Genomic DNA, 27,026 nt, shown 5'->3' with positions numbered 1-27,026 from the left:
TGGTTTCTAGCCAAAAACGCGTTGTCATTGAATATCACATGCTGGGAAACATAGTAGAGAACCATACTGAAAACTGCTAGAGTGGTCTGGGTGCGGGGTTGCCCCTCTGGTATAGTAGGGAGTGAGGGTACGCTGGCTGAGACACAAGGTGACCGATTGTGAAATCATGTGTTTTTCAATGGTTTCTTGGGTTCGGTGCGCCATTGGAAAAACACGACTCCCAGGTGGGGCGACAACATGGTTTCTAGCCAAAACTGCGTTATCATTGAATATCACATGCTGGGAAACATAGTAGAGAACCATACTGAAAACTTCTAGAGTGGTCTGGGTGCGGGGTTGCCCCTCTGGTATAGTAGGGAGTGAGGGTACGCTGGCTGAGACACAAGGTGACCGATTGTGAAATCATGTGTTTTTCAATCGTTTCTTGGGTTCTCTTCTTGCGCTGCCCCTTCCCCCGGCCGTGGCCGGCCAGTGGCTTCCCGTGGCTGGCTCTGGCTGGCCACGGTAGGCTGCTGGTTGGTCGGGTCGGCCAGCATGTGGCCATGACCTGCTATGGCGGCCATAGCCATTGCACGGGTGGCTTCATGCTGACTGGCCTCCTTGGGCACCCATTAGCCTACCGTTGCTTGCTTCGGCAGGCCACTATGGGCAATTGGTTGGCCATGGGCGGCCATGACCGGCCACGTATGGGCCACGACCGGCCACGTACGGGCCACGGTTCTCCAGGTGGGTTCCCATGGAGAAAATCCAAGGTTCGGTGCGCGATTGGAAAAACACGACTCCCAGGTGGGGCGACAACAAGGTTTCTAGCCAAAACCGCGTTGTCATTGAATATCACATGCTAGGAAACATAGCAGAGAACCATACTGAAAATTCCTAGAGTGGTCTGGGTGCGGGGTTGCCTCTCTGGTATAGTAGGGAGTGAGGGTATGCTGGCTGAGACACAAGGTGACCGATTGCGAAATCATGTGTTTTTCATTCGTTTCTTGGGTTCGGTGCGCTATTGGAAAAACACGACTCCCAGGTGGGGCGACAACATGGTTTCTAGCCAAAACCGCGTTGTCATTTAATATCACATGCTGGGAAACATAGTAGAGAACCATACTGAAAACTGCTAGAGTGGTCTGGGTGCGGGGTTGCCCCTCTGCTATAGTAGGGAGTGAGGGTACGCTGGCTGAGACACAAGGTGACCGATTGCGAAATCATGTGTTTTTCAATCGTTTCTTGGGTTCTCTTCTTGCGCTGCCCCTTCCCCCGGCCGTGGCCGGCTAGTGGCTTCCCATGGCTGGCTCTGGCTAGCCACGGTAGGCTGCTAGTTGGCCGGGTCGGCCAACATGAGGCCATGACCGGCTATGGCGGCCATAGCCATTGCACGGGTGGCTTCATGCTGACTGGCCTCCTTGGCCACCCATTAGCCTACCATGGCTTGCTTCGGTGGGCCACTATGGGCTATTGGCTGGCCATGGGCGGCCACGACCGGCCACGTACGGGCCACGACCGGCCACGTACGGGCCACGGTCCTCCAGGTGGGTTCCCATGGAGAAAATCCAAGGTTCGGTGCGCGATTGAAAAAACACGACTCCCAGGTGGGGCGACAACATGGTTTCTAGCCAAAACCGCGTTGTCATTGAATATCACATGCTGGGAAACATAGCAGAGAACCATACTGAAAACTGCTAGAGTGGTCTGGGTGCGGGGTTGCCCCTCTGGTATAGTAGGGAGTGAGGGTACGCTGGCTGAGACACAAGGTGACCGATTACGAAATCATGTGTTTTTCAATCGTTTCTTGGGTTCGGTGCGCTATTGAAAAAACACGACTCCCAGGTGGGGCGACAACATGGTTTCTAGCCAAAACCGCGTTGTCATTGAATATCACATGCTGGGAAACATAGTAGAGAACCATACTGAAAACTGCTAGAGTGGTCTGGGTGCGGGGTTGCCCCTCTGGTATAGTAGGGAGTGAGGGTACGCTGGCTGAGACACAAGGTGACCGATTGTGAAATCATGTGTTTTTCAATGGTTTCTTGGGTTCGGTGCGCCATTGGAAAAACACGACTCCCAGGTGGGGCGACAACATGGTTTCTAGCCAAAACTGCGTTGTCATTGAATATCACATGCTGGGAAACATAGTAGAGAACCATACTGAAAACTTCTAGAGTGGTCTGGGTGCGGGGTTGCCCCCCTGGTATAGTAGGGAGTGAGGGTACGCTAGCTGAGACACAAGGTGACCGATTGCGAAATCATGTGTTTTTCAATCGTTTGTTGGGTTCTCTTCTTGCGCTGCCCCTTCCCCCGGCCGTGGCCGGCCAGTGGCTTCCCGTGGCTGGCTCTGGCTAGCCACGGTAGGCTGCTGGTTGGTCGGGTCGGCCAGCATGCGGCCATGACCCGCTATGGCGGCCATAGCCATTGCACGGGTGGCTTCATGCTGACTGGCCTCCTTGGGCACCCATTAGCCTACCGTTGCTTGCTTCGGCAGGCCACTATGGGCAATTGGTTGGCCATGGGCGGCCATGACCGGCCACGTACGGGCCACGACCGGCCACGTACGGGCCACGGTTCTCCAGGTGGGTTCCCATGGAGAAAATCCAAGGTTCGGTGCGCTATTGGAAAAACACGACTTCCAGGTGGGGCGACAACAAGGTTTCTAGCCAAAACCGCGTTGTCATTGAATATCACATGCTGGGAAACACAGCAGAGAACCATACTGAAAATTGCTAGAGTGGTCTGGGTGCGGGGTTGCCTCTCTGGTATAGTAGGGAGTGAGGGTACGCTGGCTGAGACACAAGGTGACCGATTGCGAAATCATGTGTTTTTCAATCGTTTCTTGGGTTCGGTGCGCGATTGGAAAAACACGACTCCCAGGTGGGGCGACAACATGGTTTCTAGCCAAAACCGCGTTGTCATTGAATATCACATGCTGGGAAACATAGCAGAGAACCATACTGAAAATTGCTAGAGTGGTCTGGGTGCGGGGTTGCCCCTCTGGTATAGTAGGGAGTGAGGGTACGCTGGCTGAGACACAAGGTGACCGATTGCGAAATCATGTGTTTTTCAATCGTTTCTTGGGTTCGGTGCGCTATTGGAAAAACACGACTCCCAGGTGGGGCGACAACATGGTTTCTAGCCAAAACCGCGTTGTCATTGAATATCACATGCTAGGAAACATAGTAGAGAACCATACTGAAAACTGCTAGAGTGGTCTGGGTGCGGGGTTGCCCCTCTGGTATAGTAGGGAGTGAGGGTACGCTGGCTGAGACACAAGGTGACCGATTGCAAAATCATGTGTTTTTCAATCATTTCTTGGGTTCGGTGCGCTATTGGAAAAACACGACTCCCAAGTGGGGCGACAACATGGTTTCTAGCCAAAACCGCGTTGTCATTGAATATCATATGCTGGGAAACATAGTAGAGAACGATACTGAAAACGGCTAGAGTGGTCTGGGTGCGGGGTTGCCCCTCTGGTATAGTAGGGAGTGAGGGTACGTTGGCTGAGACACAAGGTGACCGATTTGCGAAATCATGTGTTTTTCAATCGTTTCTTGGGTTCTCTTCTTGCGCTGCCCCTTCCCCCGGCCGTGGTCGGCCAGTGGCTTCCCGTGGCTGGCTCTGGCTGGCCACGGTAGGCTGCTAGTTGGCCGGGTCGGCCAGCATGCGGCCATGACTGGCTATGGCGGCCATAGCCATTGCACGGGTGGCTTCATGCTGACTGGCCTCCTTGGGCACCCATTAGCCTACTGTGGCTTGGTTTGGCGGGCCACTATGGGCTATTGGCTGGCCATGGGCGGCCACGACTGGCCACATACGGGCCACGACCGGCCACGTACGGGCCACGGTCCTCCAGGTGGGTTCCCATGGAGAAAATCCAAGGTTCGGTGCGCGATTGGAAAAACACGACTCCCAGGTGGGGCGACAACATGGTTTCTAGCCAAAACCACGTTGTCATTGAATATCACATGCTGGGAAACATAGCAGAGAACCATACTGAAAACTGCTAGAGTGGTCTGGGTGCGGGGTTGCCCCTCTGGTATAGTAGGGAGTGAGGGTACGCTGGCTGAGACACAAGGTGACCGATTGCGAAATCATGTGTTTTTCAATCGTTTCTTGGGTTCGGTGCGCTATTGGAAAAAGACGACTCCTAGGTGGGGCGACAACATGGTTTCTAGCCAAAACCGCGTTGTCATTGAATATCACATGCTGGGAAACATAGTAGAGAACCATACTGAAAACTACTAGAGTGGTCTTGGTGCGGGGTTGCCCCTCTGGTATAGTAGGGAGTGAGGGTACGCTGGCTGAGACACAAGGTGACCGATTGCGAAATCATGTGTTTTTCAATCGTTTCTTGGGTTCGGTGCGCTATTGGAAAAACACGACTCCCACGTGGGGCGACAACATGGTTTCTAGCCAAAACCGCGTTGTCATTGAATATCACATGCTGGGAAACATAGTAGAGAGCCATACTGAAAACTGCTAGAGTGGTCTGGGTGCGGGGTTGCCCCTCTGGTATAGTAGGGAGTGAGGGTACGCTTGCTGAGACACAAGGTGACCGATTGCGAAATCATGTGTTTTTCAATCATTTCTTGGGTTCGGTGCGCTATTGGAAAAACACGACTCCTAGGTGGGGCGACAACATGGTTTCTAGCCAAAACCGCGTTGTCATTGAATATCACATGCTGGGAAACATAGTAGAGAACCATACTGAAAACTGCTAGAGTGGTCTTGGTGCGGGGTTGCCCCTCTGGTATAGTAGGGAGTGAGGGTACGCTGGCTGAGACACAAGGTGACCGATTGCGAAATCATGTGTTTTTCAATCGTTTCTTGGGTTCGGTGCGCTATTGGAAAAACACGACTCCCACGTGGGGCGACAACATGGTTTCTAGCCAAAACCGCGTTGTCATTGAATATCACATGCTGGGAAACATAGTAGAGAACCATACTGAAAACTACTAGAGTGGTCTGGGTGCGGGGTTGCCCCTCTGGTATAGTAGGGAGTGAGGGTACGCTGGCTGAGACACTAGGTGACTGATTGCGAAATCATGTGTTTTTCAATCGTTTCATGGGTTCGGTGCGCTATTGGAAAAACACGACTCCCAGGTGGGGCGACAACATGGTTTCTAGCCAAAACCGCGTTGTCATTGAATATCACATGCTGGGAAACATAGTAGAGAACCATACTGAAAACTGCTAGAGTGGTCTGGGTGCGGGGTTGCCCCTCTGGTATAGTAGGGAGTGAGGGTACGCTGGCTGAGACACTAGGTGACCGATTGCGAAATCATGTGTTTTTCAATCGTTTCATGGGTTCTCTTCTTGCGTTGCCCACTTCCCCCGGCCATGGCCGGCCAATGGCTTCCCGTGGCTGGCTCTGGCTGGCCGCGGTAAGCTGTTGGTTGGCCAGGTCGGCCAGCTTGTGGCCATGACCGGCTATGGCGACCATAGCCATTGCACGGGTGGCTTCATGCTTACTGGCCTCCTTGGCCACCCATTAGCCTACCGTGGCTTGCTTCGGCGGGCCACTATGGGCTATTGGCTGGCCATGGGCGCCTAGCTTGCGGCAACGAAGGACTATGGCTAGTATTTCTGGCCGGATTCCTTGTAGTTGCTTCATATGCTATTGCCTTGTTGTTCGGATAAGTTTCGGTTGCTCTCGCGCTCTATGGACCTTCGGTTGCCGTCCTCGCAAGTAGACTCGCCATGCATAGTGCGGAGGGATGCTTTGGATGGCTTAACCGTCGTGGCTACGCTGGCGCATGAGTGGTTTTGGACCTGTGACTGCTTGGAGGACCCCCGCTGATGTGCGGCCGACTCCCGGCACCAGTGTCTCTTCGTTCGTGCCGGCAAATTTTGCCTGCTGGGTGGACAAGTGCTTGCGTGCTGCTACTCGTTCCACGGGAAGTTGCATTCGTTAAATGTTGCCTACGTCGAGCGCACCCCTTGGGTGTGGCTTGTCGGCTCCAAAGCGCTCGTGGCGTTGCCTCATGCCGCTGTCTGTTTAGGCTAGCGACACCAAGGACACCTCGCTTGTGCTTTTGGTTGCGGATGTGGCTAACGTTGAAGGCTAGAGGGCGTAAGTCTCTCGTATCGTGTCGTCGTCCGGTAGCAGAAACAGTTTGACTCCAAGAAGCGAAGCCTCAATGGTGAGTTGGTGAAGCCCAAGGCCACTAAATTCAGTAAATTGCTTCATAAAAAAATGAGGGCAGGGGGAGGCACCCGCCAGTTGCCGTCGCCGCTCGCCAGCCGCCGAAGTCGTAGTCTGCAACAATCAGCTATGACCTTTATTTATATGGACGATCAGACTCCCAAACTGTGACTCTGTACAGGCCGTCTTCCACAGAGACAGAGCAAGATAGGATTAGTCGCGAGCCAAGGAACCAGAAAACCAGTAGAGGGAAACATTTAGAGAGGAAAACAATGGCGGGCAAGGAGGATCTTAAGCTCCTGGGCCTGCAGGTGAGCCCGTTCGTGATCCGCGTGTGCATGGCGCTGAACATGAAAGGAGTGAGTTACGATTACGTCGAGGAGGACCTATTCAACAAGAGTGAGCTCCTGCTCAAGCTCAACCCGGTACACAAGAAGGTACCCGTGCTCATCCACAACGGTAAGCCCATCTGTGAGTCGCTCGTCATCCTGCAGTACGTCGACGAGCTGTTCGATGGCCGGTCAATCCTCCCAACCGACCCCTACGTGCGCGCCACTGCTCGCTTCTGGGCTGCCTACATCGAAGACAAGGTATAAATAAACATGCACGCGAGTTCACTTCTCTGTTCTCTACAACCGTGAACACACCGTTCTGGGTATTGGTACCGATCGACTTGGCAGCGTCTTGCTTGCAGTTGTGCCCGGCGTGGATGGGCATCGTGAAGGCCAAGGCGGAGGAGGAGAGGGCGGAGAAGGTGAAGGAGACGCTTGCCGCGATCGAGCACGTGGAAGTGGCCTTTGCCCAGTGCTCCAACGGCAACGCCTTCTTCGGCGGCGACTCCATCGGCTACCTCGACATCGTGCTCGGCTCTTTCTTGTTCTGGTTCGAGGCGGTGCGCAGGATGTACGGCCTGGAGATCATTAACACGAGCAAGACTCCGCTCTTGGCTGCGTGGGCGGAGCAGTTTGGAGGGAGTGTAGAGGCGAAGAAGGTGGTGCCGGAGGCGGACAAGGCGGTGCAGTACGCCAATAAGCTTCATGCCGCCGCCACCCTCGCCACCGAGTTAGTGAGTTCACAATGAGTCGTGAAGCAGGAAAAAGTAAATGGTGGGGTAGCTATGGTCCAAATTCCAAATGAATAATGTTCAAAGCTTATATTGAATATGCTTGGTTATGTATTCCAGACTTCCAGTTGTCTACTCTGAGTGCAATAAATGAGTATGATCATCTTCGGTGTGTAGGACTATGTCGTTAAATTATTTTAAACAAAGTATGGACATTTGTAATAACTAAGAAAATATTCCTTATACTAAATAAAAGGTATATGTATGATGGTTGATAGAATAAAGAGTAAAAGTTGTTCAGCGAAAATATCCTCTACTCTCCCTTATAAAAGATTTTTTTTATCATTGTATGAGCATTATAATATTTACTTATAGCAAAGGCTGAATAGGACTTAGCTATATTTTTTTGTGTATAATTTACCTTGTAGATGATGCTATAGCCGGCTATTTATTGCTTGCTCTATTCCAAATTATAAGTCATTTCAAAAATCTTAGAGAGTCAAAACATTTCAAGTTTGACCAAAATTATAGAGAACCATACAGATTTATGACATCAAATAAGTATACTATAAAAATATAATTAATGAAGAATCTAATGATGCTTCGTTGACACCATAAATATTATTATTCTATCAAATAAATTTAGTCAAACTTAAAAACCATCTGCGGAAGTTTGGTGGTTTGGCCTCAAAACCATCGGCGGAGGTTTGGTGGTTTGGCCTCAAAACCACTGGCGGTGGGTTTCGCGGGTTTGCGCCTCAAAACCCGGGTGGCGGTTCCGGTGCGGAACGGACGGCACGTGGTGGCATCGGGGAGTTCGCGTCGAGCCGAAGCTACCGGTGAGGAGGCGCGGTGGACGTCGGATCGACGAAGAAAAACCTGGACGGTTTTACCCCTACAGGGTATTTGGGTTGTTTGCTTCATGTAAGGGCGTTTTGGTCTTTTGACGGACGCCTGTATATATATATGAAGGAGTTGGTTAGGCAGTCATCCTTGGTAGGTCACTCTCATGTGTGTGTGGTGTTGAGAGAAGGCTAGGATTAAAGATAGGAGTGGCTCTTGTGCTTGAGCTTTTTGTCATTCATAGCTTTGATTTGCTAGGAGTGGCTTATAACCGGACCTCGCGAAATAATCCAAGGATCAATTTTCGTGCATCACTTGTCCCCTCTCCAAATCTGAAGTTTTTATTTTTGCGTGATTTTCGAAGCTATTTTTGAGGAATTTTCGTTCTTGGTTTGATCTGCTCGGATAGAGCTTTTTGCTGGGATTTGTTTGGTCAGACTGATGCTTTGTCGAGTGATGAACAAGATATCCAATTGATTTGAGCTAATTCCACTCATGCGTCAAGATCCAAGCTGATTTCGGTTTTTGGGAAAAAGTGTGTTCTTGGGCGAAATCTGAATTTCTTGGTGATTGGTTTGAAATTGGTAGTTGATCTCTTAGTAGTAGCCCACTATGTCTCTTGTGATGGCCTGTGCAAAGTTTGGGTTCGATTCCTTTTGATTTGGATCGATTTTCGTCGGATTTTTTGGCTGCTTGGTCTTCTCTGTTCGTGAGTGCGGGCTTCTGTTCGTCTCTTGCAGGTTCGCAGGGAAGACTGTGTGTGTGCGGCTCAGCAGTCAAGTGTCACCCACGCCGTGTGCCTAGGCACTGTGCGTCCTCGAGAGAGAGCGACGCTTGCCGATTGGATCTTGTGGCCGCCGCTCACTTCTTCCCTTGCTCGGTCGTCCTTTTCTGTCGATCTCCAGGCATCAAGCGTAGGCGTGCAGCACCGCCTACGAATTCTGTGTGTGCCGATCTTGCAGGGAATTGAATCGAGGTTCCAGGAGTCAAGCTCGTGCAGCAGCTGGGCACGTCACCAGCAGGAGCCGATTCCATGCCGTGCCTTCCTGGTGCCCCCGTCCGCCGTGCTCTACAGCAGAAGCTGCTCGCCAGCAGCTCAGCACCGAGCAGTGCTTGTTCGTGAGCATAGGATTGTTCTTCTTGCTCTCCAGCTGGTAGCTTGCTCTCCAGTTGATAGGCTAACCTTGCTGCACTTGCTTCATCTGATATTACATGGACTCCATTGATCTGGTCCATCAGTGTCTGTCTCCAGTCTTCTGCTTGCAGTAGGAGTATCTCCGCGAAGGCCTTGTTTAGCTTTGCCGTTGCTGGCTGAGTTAGCTCTTGGTAGAAAGTACTATGAGGTACCTCGGTATTGTTAGCTGCTGCCTTGGCTAGTTCGTTGGCCTCTGCGTTCTCCCCCTTTGGGATGTGTTTCAGAGTGAATCCTTGGAATCTCTTTTCTAGGCCTCTGACTACTTCTAGGTATCTAGCCAATTCTGGCTCTCTGGCTATGTAGTCCTTCTCGACTTCAGCCTGTTTGGTTGGCTGGTTCGTATCGTTGCTGGTTCGTGAAGAAGTACTGCTGGCTGGTTTGTGTGAGAGAAAAATACTGTTTCGGCTGAAAATTTATAATCGTTTACGACAAGCCACAGCCAAACGAACAAGCTATTGGCCGGCAAATACTTGAGAATCCGTCTTGACAAAGACATTTCTTGCGCCCAGTAATTTTGCTTTGTTTAGCCCCAGGATTATACCTTCGTATTCTGCGGTGTTATTTGTTGCTTTGAAGCACAGCCGTGCCGCGTATTTTGACTTCATGCCCGAAGGTGAGGTTAGCACCGCGGAGGCTCCTGCTCCTTGCAGGCCCCAGGCACCATCTGTGTAGAGGGTCCATACGAGGGCCTCCGTTTTTGGTTCTGCGTGCGGCGGAGGTATCCAGTCTGCCAAAAAGTCTGCAAGTGCCTGTGATTTGATTGATGTTCTTGCGACGAATTTGATGGTAAACTGCGAGAGCTCGGTTGCCCATTTGCCAATCCTGCCTGAGGCTTCCTTGTTGTTGAGTATGTCTGCTAGTGGTTGTGAGGATGTCACTAAGATTTCGTGGTCTTAGAAATAATGCTTCAATTTCCTTGACGCGGTGATGACTGCATATGCTATTTTCTCGATTTCTGTGTAATTTAGCTTGGCTCCTTGCAAGGCCTCTAACACGTGGTACACCGGTTGTTGGATTTGCTTGTCATTCACTTGCTTCTCTTGCACAAGAACCGCACTGATCGCGTATGCGGAGGCTGATACGTATAGCAATAATGTTGCGTCCGCTTCAGGTGCTGCGACCATTAGGTCTCTTGTCATGTAATTTTTGAGCTGTTGGAAGGCCTCCGATTGCTGCTTTCCCCATTCAAACTTATTGCGGCCTTGAGCACTTTGAAAAATGGCAGACTGCGTTCTGCGGCCTTCGAAATGAATCTGTTCAGTGCTGCTAGTCTCCCTGTTAACTTCTGGACTTCTTTCTTGCTAGATAGTTCTGGCATGGTGAGCACTGCCTTTGTCTTGTCTGGGTTTGCTCTCAAGCCTTCCAGCCCAACAATGTATCCTAGCATTTTTCCTCTGCTTACCCCAAAAATGCATTTATCTGGGTTTAGCTTGAGCCCTGCGTCTCTGAGGTTGGCGAAGGTTTCCTTGAGGTCCTCAAGGTGATCCTCAGTTTCCCTGCTCACTACTGCTATGTCATCGACATATGTGATGATGTTCCTCTGAAGTTGAGATTTCAGTACAGCTTTTATCATTCTTGCGAAGGTTGATCCTGCATTTTTGAGACCCTCCGGCATTCTCACATAGCAATATGTGCTGAAAGGTGTTGTAAAGCTTGTCTTCTCCTCGTCCTCCTTTCGTAGCCATACCTGATGGTATCTGGAGAAGCAGTCCAACAAGGAGAAGCGTTTACAACCTGCGGCCTTGTCAACTGATGCATCTATTCTTGGCAGGGGAAAGGGTCCTTTTTGCAGGCTTTGTTTAGATCTATGAAGTCTATGCACATTCTCATCTTTCCATTTTTCTTTGGCACGAGAACAACGTTCGCCAGCCATTATGAGTACTTGACTTCTCTGATAACTTTGGCGTCCAACAGTCTTTGGACCTCCGCCTTGGCGGCAAGGATACGGTCTTCCAACATTTTCCTCTGTTTTTGCTTTCTTGGCTTGACATTGGGATTCAAGTCCAAGGCGTGTTCAATGATGCCGCGGTTGATGCCTTGCAAATCGGAGGCTGACCATGCAAATATGCCTTTGTTTTTTGCTAGTAGCTCTTGCAGGTCTTTTCTTTCTGTCTCTGTTAAATTTGCGCCTATGGTTACTTTCCTTTTTGGGACCACGTCCTCTAGGGGTATTGTCACCGTGTCTTCTTGATCTGCCATGTTAGGTTTGCCTGCTGGCATGTCGGGTGGCTCCTCTGTGGCTATTGTGTTTATGTTCCTTTGAGACTTGTAGATTGCCCTTTCTATATTCCTAGCCTCTTTTTGACTGCCGCAAACTGTTATGACTCCGTGCAAAGCTGGCATCTTCATGCAGAGATACCCCATGTGTATGGCCAAGTTGAACTTGTTCGTGAATCCTCTCCCCAGGATTGCATTGTAGGGGTAGTAGAGGTCAACCACGTCAAAGGTGATGTACTCTGTTCTGGCGCAGTCCCCTTCTTGGAAAGACACTGGCAACAAGATTTTCCCAAGACCTATATTTTTCTTCCCCCGAAACCAATTATCGGCGTGTCTGGTGGCTGTAGCTGACTTCTGCTCAACTTCATCTGGTCGAACACATTGGCAAAGATGATGTCGGCTGAGCTTCCAAAGTCCATGAGTATCCTGTTTATTTCCCATCCTGCTATGTTTGCCTTTATCACCATTGCATCTACATGGGGATAGCTTTCGACTTGGAGGTCTTGCTCTGTGAAACTGAGTGGCACCTTATACCATTCCGTTGATTTATAAGCTCCTTGCAGCGCTACATTGTTGACCAGGCGGAGGTGGTCCTTTTTCTGCTTCTTCGTTGCAAATTCCAGGGCTGATCCACCGGCAATCGGCAGTATCATGCCAATGGTGGGCAAAGCAGAATGCGGATTCATCTGGTTCTCGATCGGAGGCTCTGCCTTCGGGGCGATGACGGAGACTTGCCTTTGCGGAGGTGGTGGTGGTAAAGCCTCGTATTGCCTTTGCTGCGGCATCGGAGGTTGTGGAGTTGTCGATGTCTCGATAAACGTGATATGCGGAGGTCTTGGATTGATGTAGGTCAAGCCGCTTTCTGCCCTGCTGGCGGTGTGGTTTGGAAACTGTGTCGCCTGCTGGGGGACTGGCCTCCATGCTGGCAGGGTAGTTGGGTAGTATTGGCTTGCTAGATTCTGCTGCGGAAATGAACCACCGCCGTACCTAGGAAAACTTGGATTATACTGGTGGCGCCACTGCGGCGTGTAGGTGTGATTGACTTCTCTGGTAGTTTGTTGCCGGAGTTGCTGCTACGGTTGTTTGCTTTTCATTCTCTCCATTGTCTCGAGTGCCTCTGGGCACTCTCTTGTGACGTGTCCTTTGTCCTCTCCATGGAATAGACAGTATGGTTTCTTTGGTTTCTGATTCTTGTTCCAGCTTTTGGACCTGTTACCTTTGTTGTAATTCTGACTATTTTGTTGTCTTGGGTCCTGATCATCTTGCCCCGTTTTATCGGCCTGCTGCTGAGGTTGGCTGTTCTACACATTGAAAACCTGCTTTTGTTGATGTTGATAGTTTTGCTTCTCTTGCGACCTATTGTCCCTTCTGATGTTGTTGTTTGAGAACTGTTTGTTCTGGCTTTATGCTTCATCTATTCTTCTGCGAAGGTCGTTGTCTGACCTGCAGTACTTTTCGAACTCTTCGTGCAGTTTTGCCATTGTGGTTGGCTTCTTCCTTGCGAGATGGCTGGCAAAAGGTCCAATGCGGAGTCCCTTGATTGCCGCCTCTATTGCCACTTCGTCGGGGACGTCCGGTGCTTTTGCGCGGAGGTGGAGGAATCTCTGGAAGTAGTCCCTGGGTGGCTCCCCCTTGAGGTGCTTGTTGCTGAATAGGTCTGAAGACGTTAAAGACTCGCTGGAGAACCCTTTGAAGTTGGCCATTATCTTGTCCCGGAGGTTTTCCCAAGAGTATACCGTGCATGGCTTCAGCATTGAGTACCATGCAAGTGCATCACCTTCCGCTGCGATTACAAACGATTTGGCCAGTACATTGTCGTTTCCTCCGGCGGAGGCTACCGCTGCCTCAAAACTCATTATGAACTGCCGTGGATCTGTTTTCCCGTTGAACCTCGGTAGTAACAGTGGCTTGTAAGTCGGGGGCCATGGTGTGCTTTGGAGGCCTTCAGACAGCGGAGACCTTGGGTCAAGACCCCTCTGATGCGCCGCCGGAGGTATTGCCATACTGTGCATTCCCACTGGTGTTGCTGCCAGGTGTTGATTGGACTGAGATGGTGGAGTTGCGTTGGTTTGATGGTCCGTCGACGGCTGCATGCTTTGAATTTCTGCTTGTATGATAGCCATTTGCTGTCTAATTTCTTCTGCTTGCTGAGATGCTTGGATTGTTCTTTGAGTTGCGGCCTGCTCTGCCCTCAATCTGTCTCTTTCTGCTTCCATCTACAGCATCTCTGTTCTCAGTCGGTCCAGCTAATCTTCTTGACTTTGGTTCAGATGCGGCTGCTGCGGGGGTACCTCTCCGCCTGTAGGCTCATTGTTGTTGTTGCCGTCCTCGCCTCCGCCGCCCTGGGCAGGGGCGTAGGTGCTTCGGGTTGATCTTCTCGGCCTTCCGCGCACTGGAAGGTCTAGCACCTCCGCCTCGGCGGCGGTGCGCCTTTGCGCGGAGGCCTGTCTTCTTGTCGGCATCTGTGAGTGTTATCCTTGGCCAGACACACGGGTGGGCGCCAACTGTTGGAACACGGTTCCAACAGGTTTAGGAATAGTCGAACAGAAGCCAGACTATAATGATGATAATGAGGGGTTACAGCATGGGTCCCGAGTAGGTGAGATCTCAACTACCAGAGGACAACTCTCTTTGTTACAGTAGGGGGTTGTCGCCTTTTATAGTAACCTACCTAACTAAAATTAAGAAGACCTAAATGCCCCTCCTCAGATTCTAGAGCCCTAAAGGCCACTTCCTATTACACGTGGGCCCGGGAGGGGGTCTGAGTCTTTCTTTATCCGGCCTTGGCCCATGGGCCTCAAGTCCTTCCTGGAGCTTTTGCGCCCTACGGATGCTTGCTGGACCGCCAGGTACCCATAGCGATGTTCTTCTCGCGCCGCCCTAGGAAGCCTTCACTGCACAGGTAAATACCTCCACTTGGGCCGCGTTTAGTTCCGGCCAGATTCGGCGCCTTCACTGCACAGGTAAATACCTCCACATGCAAAAAGAAGATTCTCCGTCACATCAAATTTGCGGTACATGCATGAAGTATTAAATGTAGACGAAATCAAAAACTAATTGTACAGTTTGATTGTACTTTGCGAGACGAACGTTTTGAGCCTAATTAGTCAATGTTTGGATAATTATTACCAAATACAAACGAAATGCTACAGTATGCTATAGTGCCCCCTGCATTTCCGGCGGTGCCAACTTTAGCCAGAACTAAACGCGGCCTAAGCAAAATAAGGGAGGTATGCTGCCTCCGCTGCTCCGATTTCCATTCCCCCAACACTGTGTGAGAGTGGATCCAACTCCAGCAACAGCAGCTGCACTTCGGCAATCAGTAAGAAGGTAAGCAGTGCTATTTCCATTTGCTTGCAGAGGCACTCTATACAAATGTTCAGATCAGAATCTTCAGAGTAGCTGCGACCATGAGTTATCTCAGTGACTAAATCAGTTTCTGAGAGGCAAGTTCAGCCATCAGGTTCAGTAAGTAATTTGTTTCTTCTGATGTGCTGCAGAGACGAGTATGTGGATATGTATTTGTTCTCCAATTTAGTGTGCAGGACCTTATATAGAAGAACAGAATCCATCTGCACATAAATGCTTTCTGTCACAAAATTTGTGGTGGTCTAGCGTATCCAGCACCAGTGTGCTTCCATGCATATCTCACTCATGAATGTGGTTTTGTTATATTACATGCATATCTCCGTAGATATGAAAGTTAAATATGTGAATATCCAGTTCATGATCATGTGGTCCTTATAGACTTCGTTTATTTTTCTAATGATTTTACTGATAAATGCGAAGTTGATATTCTCCAATATCTGGCTTATTACCATTTTGTATTTTTGGCTGGTTAAAATACTTTCTTTTACAACTGCATCGGTTGGTTTTACATTTTTTATCCTAATATATACTTTCAATTAAAAACTTATTGGCTACAATGTTAGATCGCATTCAGAACTACTACTTTAGTATATAGATCATGTCAACATTTGTGGTTGTTCTAAACTTCTAATTTTTGGATTTCAAAATATCTGAACATAAACAAGTTTTAAGTTGAGCTCTACTACATTGATACAAAATTTATTTTCATTGGACCGTGCATACAAAAGTTATAAATTGTTTGGTGACGACAAATTATAGTGGTCAGCATCTAAATATGTCCACCTCTGTTAATTGACCAGCAAACATACCCATACATTGTAATGGGACATTGAGCCAAGTTTTTACATGGTAATCTAGACTAGGCAAGGAGATTTATTCAGTGATCATACCATGCCTTCTAATTCGTCTGCAAACAGAACTTCATACCTTTCCTTGATTCGTGCTGCTCTAAATTGTATGGGTACCAGAGGTTTAGAGATTTATCAGTCATGACACCATGCATCCCAATTTGTTTTGGATCGGATTCCGCTCAATTTTTGAACACCACTACGCCACAAATGAATTACAGCAGCGCAGCACTTTGGCTGCCCGCAGAGGACGGTTGCCCGCTGCGGTAGTTCAGTGGCCGGCCACGGGAGGCTGGCCACCGAGGTAAACAGATTAACCGCAGCGGGCATATTACGTTGCCCACTACGGTAAATCCATGGCCCTATAAGCAGCAGCCAGCCCCTCTTCTGCCCCACGACTTCTCTTCCAAAACGTGGGGTGGGGGGGGGGGGGGGGGGGGGGAAGGCTTTGCCTTAATTTTTCACCAAATCATCAAATTGAGTTTTAGAGCTTCGATTTGGGGGAGGAGGACACAATAAGAGGTATGTAAATATTCTCCCACCCCCTTTCTCTCTCTTTCCTCACTTTTTAGTGCCTCTATGTCTAGGTCTACAACTAGATCTAGATTCATGGACTAGAGAGATAAAGCTTATGTTTATTTAATCTAGATTCACCATGGATGCATAAAAGCTCTCTCCCATCGTCATTGCTCTCTCTTTTTCTTGATTTTGCATCAATTTTTTCTAATTCTTCTCTATTTTGCTACTTTTGTTGTGTAAAGCTATGATGGATAGATCCGAATGGATATAGCGGATCGATAGAGTGCTTGTTCCTCGGTACCTCATCGAATTGAGGATGTTTATGGCCGCTGCGAAAGATCATCGTGAGAGTCTGAAGCGGACGACAACCATATGTCCATGTTCTAGATGCCGGAACCTCAGAGGCTACCCAGATGGCAAGGTGCAATCTCATTTGATTGAGAGCGATTTTGTGGAGGGTTACACGGTTTGGACTTCTCACGGCAAAAGTCTCGGTGTGAGTTGCGGTGCATCTAGAGAGAGCTCATCGATGGCGACGGTGAACCAAGATCCTGTTGGACCACCACCTTCGGTATGACAACATTGCTCGTGATTACATCACGGTGGAGGAACTACTCGAGAACATGCAAGATGGTGCCAATATCGGCGACGCTGAGGAGGAGGCTACTTTGAGGGAACCCGCGGATGTCCAGCTGTTTGAGGACCTAGTCAAACACATCGACGAGGTTGACGCCATGTTTGGCAGCCCGAAGTGGTTAGAGAATTTCAGAGAGATGAAGCAGGCGGCAATTGATCCTCTATATCAGGACAGTGGCAAATGTCCGAAGGGGTGCATAGCGCTCTATTTCAACCTCCAGCTGTTGATGATGAAGGCTCAGCATGGTTGGTCGGACAATAGCTTCAACGAGCTGTTAAGTTACCTTGCTACCACGTACCCAATGGGCAGTAACAAGGTGCAAGCCAATACCTATCGAGCGAAGAAGCTGATCCGGCTAGTGGCGATGAAAGTTAGAAAGTTCGATGTCTATCCTAACCACAACATCTTGTACCGAGGTGCGGAGTATGAGAAGTTGACCAGTTGTCCGCACTATGGCTTTAGTCGGTACAAGAGGAATGCCGACTGTCGCATGGATGCAGACGACAACGAAGTCTTGCGGGGTGGTCCAAAGGAGAAGAAGAAGGGGGCTAAGAAGAGCAGTGTTGTGGCCAAGTGTAACACTCTGGTGTTAAGCTTTCCATAATCATATGCATTGCATTGGCATAAGCATCATTTCATGATCATCAATTAGAATTTGAGTTATGTTGATATGCAATGCTATAGTCCCAGTTGCTCTATATGTGAAAACATGATAAAGGTGTCCAAGTGTTTGGTGATTGATCACTAAAGTAACCTTAGACTCACTTAGGACATAAAATGACCCTAGGTTTATATAATGAAAGTTGGTTAAATATGTTTAATTATGGGTTGACCAAGTTGGACCATAAAAGCTACCTTGTTGACCTTTTCAAAAACTCAAAACTAGCTTTTTCTTTCTATACCAATCTTGTGGAGAATTTCATAACAAACAAAAGTCCCAAAACTCATGTTTCATGAAAATGCATGCAAAATTCCCAAATCAATGGAAAAGGATAAAAGGGAGTGCTGAAATTTGAATTTAAAATGATTTCAAAACCTTTTTCTTTTGGGTGCCCCAATTTTTTTATTTTCAAAGCAGAACCAGGCCAAACTTGTGTTGGGAATTTTGTCCTATTTTTCATAAGCAACAAATCTTTCAGTTTGGGGTTTGGCTGAATCAGCGTAGAAATAGGAGAATTTGACACTTTAAAAATCGTGCACAAGAGAGAAAAAAAGGGGGGTGTCGGCTTGGCCATGGCCGACAGGCCGTTTGCCACCGCCGTGGACAGCCGGCGGCGGGCATGCCATCCGCGTGCCCAACCCGTCCAGGTGTCGTTTGGTCATGAATTTGGCAAACTTGTGGCATCCACATCACCTCACACTCCCTTCCCATCCTCCTAGTCACTCTCAGGGAGCTCGCGGGCGTTTCATCGCCGCCGCGGGAGCTCCATCGTCGTTGCCACCGTCGCCCTGTCCATCCACCCCACCATTTTCACCACCAACACCACCACTGAGTTCGCCTCCATCCGCTCTACCCTCGCGACCAACTGCAGCTCGAAATCGGCAAAGGTAGTGACACCCCGGCCGTTTCTTCTTCGCGTCCAGCGGTCGCCGGAGAAGCCGAGCTCATGGCTTGCCGCGGCTAGGACGATCCGGGCCACCATTTTCCTCGTTTTCTCGTGTGCGCGCTTCGCCTAGGCATAGGGAAACTCATGCCTCCGCCCGTTTTCCTCGCCGTGGCCCGCATCCGCGACCCCGCGGTGAGCAGCGCCGCCGCTCGCCGGCGAACGTCGTTGTTCGCGATTCCGATTACCGCGGCTCGCGTCTTTTGGTCCGTTGGATTCGCGTCGTCGAGTTGAGTTCATCGGTGGTGATAGCTTGGCCGGAGACCTCCCCGCTAGCGAGCTCTCGCCGGTCAACTCTCCTCCCCTGCCTCCAGCCGGCTAACCAGTGGGCCTGGGTTGACCGCGGGTCCCGGTCGTCTGTGCCTCGGGTGCACCGATCTGAGTGGACTTAGCTGGTTATCGAGTTTGGGTGCAGATCTGGGTGACCATAGCATTTTGGGTTCGGTTCTTTTTGAAAATGAATTTTTCAGATTTGATTGTAAATCTTGCAAAATTCATATCTGGCTCAATATTGGTCCAATTAGGGTGATTCAACTTGCAATATTTTTCTTATGAGATGATCTATGCATAAAAAATATGATATGACATGTTTGTAGAACTTTTCTGTGTAGATTTATGTAATTGCTTAAATGTTTGATATCTTAGGAAATTCATAAGTAATTCTAGGATAATCAGAAAAATATGATTCTTGTTTCATTGGTCTTATGTTGACATGTCCTTGCTGTGGTATACTTATCATGAGCACTTGTTATGTAAGAAAATAAAGTTGTAGTTCAAGTGTGATGAGAGGCCTATTCTTGGAATAATTCATAAATAAATTATTTAGGTATGGTATGGAGTTGATAATTTTTGTGGGCTTCTTATATGCCATGATGTAGCTTATGAGGTGATAAAACCTGATGTTTTGCATACCTGGTAGTACAAAGTATTTTTAGGTGCTATGCTGTCCTGTTAGTTGTCTTTTTTGTGTAGGACAGTAGGCTTGTCTAAATGAGGTGAAATTTATGTGGTATCCTTGAGTTGACATGTATAATCCACTGTAATTTTCTGGGATTTTTCTGTGATGTCGAAATAATAGCTCCTGTTATAGCTATTTCTTAAATTGCATGAAATTGGCTTAAATATTAAGTTGGAGGGTGCCATAAATAGTTTTAGGGGTACTTGGGATGTATATGACCTGTTCACAGTGTTGGCTTGGATTAGTTAGCAATCTATAACATATTTAATCTATAAGTCCAATTATTTCGGTGCTAGCTCAAAATTGGGAAATGTCTTGTGTAGTGTATGTTTCTTGAAGCCAAGTTTGTGTGTTTGGTGATGATAAAGTCAAGGTGATGGTAGCTTGCTGTTTAATGCTTTAAGTACATGTTCTTGAATGATGTTGAATACCTTGTAGACACTTAAATATGGTTCATCTATCCATAAGCATACATGACCATTCTTCATATTTGCACCTTTATGACCATGATGTGGTACTCATATATATGCATTTGCATCATACCAGGATCGCAGGAGCAAGTGCCGGTAGCAGTTCTCGGGGAGCCAGAAGGAGATCCACAAGAGGTGGCCGTGCAGGAGCTGCCCGAGGAGGATCCAGAAGGGGAGCTACCTGAGTGTCCTGACCATCATCCCAACTCTTTCGAGCAAGGCAAGCCCCGGTGCATTCTTACCTATGTTTTACAAATTCACCTTGCGTCGTTTATCTTTCTATGCATTACGTATAGGAGTTGATCGGAGTAACCCTATTGTTGCATTTTACCTTCCTTGGCACTTGATATCGTATTCTTGATACCCTGCTAGAATAGGATCGAGTTGACTGCTTAGCTTGCTTAGACGGTAGAAGTCGGGTGATTATGTCATTCGCGAGGTTTAGGTGGTTACTTGGAGGTTATGGCAATGTGTTGGATCCTGGTTATAACCATGATAAAATTCCTTAATTAACGACTACTCAAGTCATGTTGAACGCAGTCCCACATTTAGTTAGTTTTATGGGACCGCGAAGCCTAGTAGCTTTGTTTGGGCTGGGAATCGACACTTTGCGCACCATATTGGAGATGTATGGGGGACTCCAGGGGCACGGAGAGTGAGTCCGAGGTCCAGCTATGTTCTGGCTAAGGCAGCCGGGCGGCCCCTGGGTATTGTGGCTTGTGGACGATCCCGCGACTTTACCCGAATAGTACCAACGGTGACTAAGGCTGCCCTTGCAAAGCATGCCTGGTTTGTTTGGGAAATACCTCACCAGCTGGTTAGTAATCGATTCGAGTCGCCATCGTTCTTGGATAGTGAACACTTGACTTGCAGCGTCATCACCTAAAGAAATCATTGTTGATGTTGGTTATAAGGATGGTTTTGGAAATTCCAATTGGAAAAGATGGTAACCTTTGGAAAGCTTATAATTGATCTTTATATCTGTTCAATTTTGATTAAAAACAATGAACTAGAATAGATGATCATGTACTAAAGCAGTTTCCAATATTAAGCTGATGCTAATAATAATAATGTTGTAAAGGATCCACTTATGCTTTTCGCAAAAAGAGTCAACCTAGCCCACTTATATAAAGCCTTGCGTTATCCTTGAGGAGTCACTTTATTTTTAGTTTATGACGGGTAAGTCTAGCTGAGTACATCCTTGTACTCAGGGCGTTGTTCCCAATTGTTGTTGCAAATGGACATATGTTCTATGGCTACTATGCTAACTGTCTCTATCCCGCCTTCGGCGATGAGTAAACTACTGGGCATGGTTGTTATCTATGTTATCTGCTCACCCAATGCTTTTGTTGGACTTTTGACTACTATGCTGGCACTGTAATATAACTAAGTGGGTATGTGTGGGTGAAGTTTCAAAACTTATTTTGCTTTTGCTAAGAACTTTGAACTTGGTATTGTAATAACTTTAAGTTGCAAATTGTGATGTATGAGAACTATGTGTGAATGTATGTCAGCAGGTGGGTTGTGACTGTGAAACCCAAAGATCCAGGTTGTGTATGTTGAAAGTTCGAAATCCTTCGTGATTTCGTGGACTACCGGATTTATTTGAGTTTATATTCGACTTAAGCTGTCTTGGCAGGTTAATTCGAATGTAAGCTTAAATGGATTGGGCGGTTCTGTGACACCAAGCAGATCTTGGCTCAGCAGGATGAGGAAGAAGAGGGTAACACATGGAGGAAAAGCCCTGCGCTATCAGTGTAGTACCTGCCCGTGGTGGACCGCCTGCGTGCACTATTTGGGAACCCAGAGGATGCGAAGCTCATGTCCTGGCATGCATCACTAGAGCGGGTCAAGGACGATGGCAAGCTGTGGCACCCCTCCGATGGACAGTAGTGGAAGGATTTCGACAAGGCCTACCACGAGTTTCGTGACGAGCCCAGACACATCTGGATCACGCTAAGAACCCGTTCGGTGAGCTTAGCAGCTCTCATAGTACTTGGCCGGTCATCCTCAGCATCTACAAACTACCTCCTTGGGTGTGTCAGAAGCACAGGTACCTTATGCTGACCATGCATGGAACTAAACATCAATTTCTATTTATTGTTGTTCTTTTTTAGTTTGATGGAACTAAACGTCAATTTAAAGTGCAATTTATTTACATGGTAATAAATATTATTGTTGTTCTAATTAATTTAGATGAAATAAATATCAATTTTATTTTTATGGAAATAAACATTAATTTTATTTTAAATGAAACAACTACAGCTAATTTGTTTAGGTAGAAATAAATATCAAAATTTTTATGGAAATAAACATTAATTTTATTTTAAATGAAACAACTACAACTAATTTTATTTAGAAAGAAACAAATATCAGATAAAGGGAAAATATTTACCGCAGCGGGCCCTTATGTTGCCGGCTGCGGTTAATCCCTTGGAAAAAACTAAGTCCTCTGCGCGGTTCAATTTGACCCCAAAGGGCTGCCAAAATTTCCCGCGCCCACCGCCGTCGCCATCGCCGCCACCATCACCCGCTAGGAACCCTAGCCAGCACCGGGAGCTCCGTCGTTGCCCACTGGGAACCCTAGTCGGCACCGAGATCTCCACCGCAGCTGGCTGGGAACCCTAGCCGCCACCATCAACCACCGGGAGCTCCACCGCCGGCCGGTCGGAACCCTAGCGGCACCAAGAGCTCCACCGTTGCCTGGTCAGAACACTAGCCACCACCGGGAGCTCCGCTGTCGCCCTCCCACGAAGTCAAGGCCTCCTTCCGTGAGCTCGACGACCTCCGTTTCGAGCGCCCCCGCCCGCCGTCGTCCACTCTGTCGAGGACCTCAGGCTGCCGCCGTCCTCTCCATCCCTGACCTCGTCCACTGCTTCGTCCTCTGCTCCAACTCTGTCCACTGTCCCCTGCTCCATATATCTTGATGCTTGATGCTTAACTGTCCTGTGATGCTCCATATCACTGAGCTTAACTGTCTTTTGATGCCTGATGTTTTACTTTGAGCTAGTACTATGATGCTTAACTTTGAAATGATGCTTAACTTTGAGATGACATCCTCTGAATTTTTGCTACCTATGATGCCATTAAGATGACAATGGGATGATTTTTTTAGTCTGAGCATATGCCACTGCCTATTTTGATTTTGTGATGGAATTGAGATGAAATTTGGTGATGGAATTGAGATGAAATTATTTAGTCCTCTGAATTTGGTGATGGAATTGAGATGAAACTTTTTTAACTGAGCACTTGATTCTATACACTTCATTGAATCTGAGCAATGTCTGTGATTTTAATACAGTGTCCTATTTTGATTTTGCAATCTCACTATCTACATGCCTCTCACTGTCCACTGTCCTACTTTGTTACTACTACTACCCTACACTACTCTCTACTACTTTTGATTTGTGAAAGTTTTTTTTGCCTACTACTACTACACTACTGTCCTACACCTACCCTTTTACAGGCCTACTTTTGATACTAACACTTCTATCCTTGCTTTTCCAGGCCTGAAGAAGATCCTCATCATCTATTTCTAGAGTCGGATGACTGTCCCGGCCACTACGAGTGCGGGAAGTTCATGATAACCAAGCGTGCGCTCCTCGAAGAAGAATTGTGGGATACAAGGAGGTTTAATCTTTGGTTCATGGAAGCGTCAAAAAGAGGCATGTCAAGTTTCAATGTAAAGATTCTAGTGGAGTACTTCCACTTGCCCGGTAACGATTTTAATATCCCCGTGGACTTCAAAGATATGTATAGGCTGCTGCGGGGAGAAGACCTTGACATCGTCCAACTCACCCTGTACGCAATGTAAGTGACGACTTGCGAGTTAATTTCATAGATCTCTGCATTCGTATACGTCAACTCTATACTTATTATGCCACGATGACTTGTCCATGCAGGATGACGGCCGCTATAAGCAACAAAAAGAAACATCCTATTCTCTTCCTCTCTCTCCAATGCATATTTCTGAGAGTATCATCAAGGGTCACATGCCAAAGGATAAAAAGAAGATAGTGTGGGAGAGAGAAAAGATATATAAGGAGAATATGAGGAAAGAGAAGAAGAAAGTGTCAGACTACATATACTTAGTGATGAAGAAGATCAAGGAGGATGGGCTACTGTGTGTCATGGCTGCCTACCACTTTGGGTAAGTCGAAAACATGTCCGTAGAGATAATAAGTGGCTAAGATCATGCTTTCTCATCGTCATAACCTATATTCTTTTTCAATGGTGCAGCTACGGCCTCGACGGCCACTGGGTTGCATATATCATCCATCGTCAAGATGGTAGGGCCGTCTTATTTGACTCCTCGATGGTACAAAATAAGCAAGGGTACAAGGCCTTTGAAGATTGCTTGAAAGTGTAAGTCATCGAACTTTTTCATCATTTACAGTTATTCAAATCGTTGCTAACACTAGTACATTTCGTGCAGGGCTTATAAGAAATACTTGACTGATCCCAATTGCTGGGATCACAGGACCGAAAAGTGCAAGGCCAAGAATAAGGACCACATCAAAATCCGACACGACTTCCCGGTACATATTTGAAAGGTTCAATCGTGCTTTCCGTACATATGTGTTCTAAAGCTTCTATATCGATCGTGCAGTGCGCCAAACAACCTATTGGATCGAAGGCATGTGGCTTGTATACTTAGGGACTATCAAACGCTACTTCGTAACTGGGTAGTTATAAAGGTGATCTTCGGGTTTGTCGGGAAACATGCTGTGAGACATAGACAATCAAGATGGAATTTGCCTCTCTCTATGTGAGAGAGATATCACTAGATCACTCTATTGATTGGATCAATAAATGCATGCCCGTGCTTGGGTTAAGTGTTAACTCATGAGTTGGACCAAATATTGTGTGGCAAGGGAATAATATGTATGTGGTCTGTGGTGGTTCGTCTGATATAATCTTTGCGTACGCATAGGAGTTGACACGTCTTGCTAGAGACCACTATCAACTAATGGACGAGTAAGGGTACTCGGGCCACGTCTATGTGTGCGTGAACCCATAGGGTCGCACGCTTAAGGGGCTGGAAGCCTAATACGGGTTGGACCCGAATTAGACAAAGGTTTAGAGTTTCTAATGGGCCTCCAACTCGGGAGCACATTAGGATGCCAATATAAGCAAAGGGGTGGGCGCGGCCAGGGATGAATCCATGCCTTTTGGCAGCTGCCGTCGCCCCCCACGCTCACGTCTATTGCTCCTTGCGGACCTAATAGTCCGGAGGCGCAACGCTTCTTCCCTGCATGTGTGGGATACCTTGGAGGTGCTGCATCTAGAGCACAAGGACGAACCGCATGGGAGGGACGATCTGCGAGCAACGGACGGACGTGACGGATGACCACGCAACTGCACGGCACTGCTGCGACGCGTTCGGCTACATCAAGTCGCTTCCGTTACTCCTGCGTGTTTAGTGGTAATCCCTTAACCTGTAACTAGCAGTAGATCCTGGTTTATGGGGTCGAAAATTTTTTGTTTTCCGGCTAGCATAGCATCCTTATAACCCTTCAAATACAGTTAATAATGAATTATGAATAACACGATGACAACATATAGAGGAATGCCCGTGGTCAAGCTCAAGTTGGGGAAGGGGAAAGACCTACGCATGCCCAAACTGCCACCCCCTCTGGACAATATGGCTCAATGAAGATGCCGAACACCAGTTCTTTGCTCGTGCACCACAGCTTCTGGTCACGGTACCACAACTCCGACAAGCCACGCGGAGCATGGGTCTATATGTCAAGTGTTGTGTACAAGGTCCCACTGAACCCTGTCAGCTGTTTATTTTTGCTGATAAGGGAAATTTTATTATTTTCCAAGGTTTTACATCAATATGATACGAGACCATGGAAAAAAATGATTTCCAGCATCTACATAACCAAGATACACACATCCCTATTGTTTAATATTTGGAGCTCCCATGATAAAGTTGTCGGTGTCGAGTCTTTATTATTTATAATAAGTGATTGGATGAGTGAGGGACCGAGGAGAAATTTATAGCAATATATAGATATGTGCATGTAGAGGAGAAATTTAGCTGCTCTAAAACCTCACCAAGAAATTCATAATTCGAAGCGAGACAAGACAAATGGGTCAATCAGACTATAGTCTTAGAATGTTAGGGATATTCACGACCTAAGATCCTCCGTCAGACCAGGGGACAGGCACCTATTTCTACTTGGGGAATTGATTAAAACAACTTTTAGCAAAAGATTAATCAAATGACATCATTTGATTAATCTTTTGCTAAAAGTTGTTTGATGTGCCTTCGATAATATATTTGTAGCGTAAATGTCCTTACCTCGTTCTGAACCATGCAGAGTCAGTATCCGTTGGGATATATGGTATTTTCATGGGCCATGCTTTTGGGATTTGAACCAAGACGACTGCCACCGTACATGCATTGGCGAAAGCAGCGAGTACTCTGGTGGTTTCTGTGACTATCTTCAATGTTGGTGCCAAATCAGACCATGCGACCATCCGACCCGGCAATGATATAATGATCCCCGCCAGAACAATGATCTGAACCATCCCAGCTCGGGTCTTATAATAATATATAACATACTATACTCAGTGTACATACCGGCTCGTTACTTATGTTTTGTTGTGGACTTGCGGATCAAAATAAATTTGTATTTTCTTGTGCAAATAATGTTGATGATCAAAATTGGCATGTCAAGAAAAACATAGGGCCTCTCTTGAAATGAAAATTGGATTTCTCCATTGCATAGGTCATGTTGAGCCATCCAAATGCATATATAGATCACTCAATTTAGATTTGGGTAAGAGAGTTAGGCTAATTATGAAATCTATACCAAGGGAAAAAAACGGATATTCTTGTTTTTATCATTAGAATCAGATTTTGAGCGTTTGAAAGCACTCTAGATGGCCCACCAATGCTAGAGCAATGCAAGGTGTTCTTGCCACGATGGTATCCCTCCTAGGTGTGGGATCATGGGTTTTTGTTAGGCTCTCCAGTGAAATCAGACCATGTAACTTTTGAAAACCGGAGCTTCCAGTTTTACGGGGCAGCGCTGCAAGGTATGCCCTTTCGTTCTGCATGTTGGATAGTCTCATGTGTTGGCATGATCCAAATTTACGCCAACTCATTTTTTTTGAGTAAAATGCACCGTAGGCTCTTAAACTTGCACGGCTGTGTCA

General features: G+C 47.5%; 2 protein-coding genes and 1 long non-coding RNA gene across 3 annotated transcripts; 2 read left to right on the top strand and 1 right to left on the bottom strand.

Annotated features, from left to right (window-relative positions):
- Positions 1-6,405: 6,405 nt before the first annotated feature.
- LOC136548156 (probable glutathione S-transferase GSTU6) lies at positions 6,406-7,214 on the top strand. Its single transcript, XM_066539777.1, has 2 exons — positions 6,406-6,723; positions 6,828-7,214. The coding sequence occupies exons 1-2, from the start codon at positions 6,406-6,408 to the stop codon at positions 7,212-7,214; spliced, it is 705 nt and encodes a 234-aa protein (XP_066395874.1).
- A 5,438-nt stretch (positions 7,215-12,652) lies between these two features.
- Positions 12,653-13,667, bottom strand: LOC136548154 (uncharacterized). The gene has a single exon (XM_066539776.1). It carries the CDS (start codon positions 13,665-13,667, stop codon positions 12,855-12,857), a length of 813 nt encoding a protein of 270 aa, XP_066395873.1. The 3' UTR covers positions 12,653-12,854.
- A 10,427-nt stretch (positions 13,668-24,094) lies between these two features.
- On the top strand, positions 24,095-24,592 carry LOC136552996 (uncharacterized). Its single transcript, XR_010782907.1, has 3 exons — positions 24,095-24,221; positions 24,292-24,394; positions 24,466-24,592. It is a non-coding gene; the product is annotated as an uncharacterized lncRNA (long non-coding RNA).
- The last annotated feature ends 2,434 nt before the right edge of the window (positions 24,593-27,026 follow it).

This window comes from Miscanthus floridulus, chromosome 4 (assembly GCF_019320115.1).
Source record: "Miscanthus floridulus cultivar M001 chromosome 4, ASM1932011v1, whole genome shotgun sequence".
NCBI classification, from domain to species: domain Eukaryota; kingdom Viridiplantae; phylum Streptophyta; class Magnoliopsida; order Poales; family Poaceae; genus Miscanthus; species Miscanthus floridulus.
Note: the sequence above shows the minus strand (reverse complement) of the source record. Positions and strands in the feature narration are given on the sequence as shown.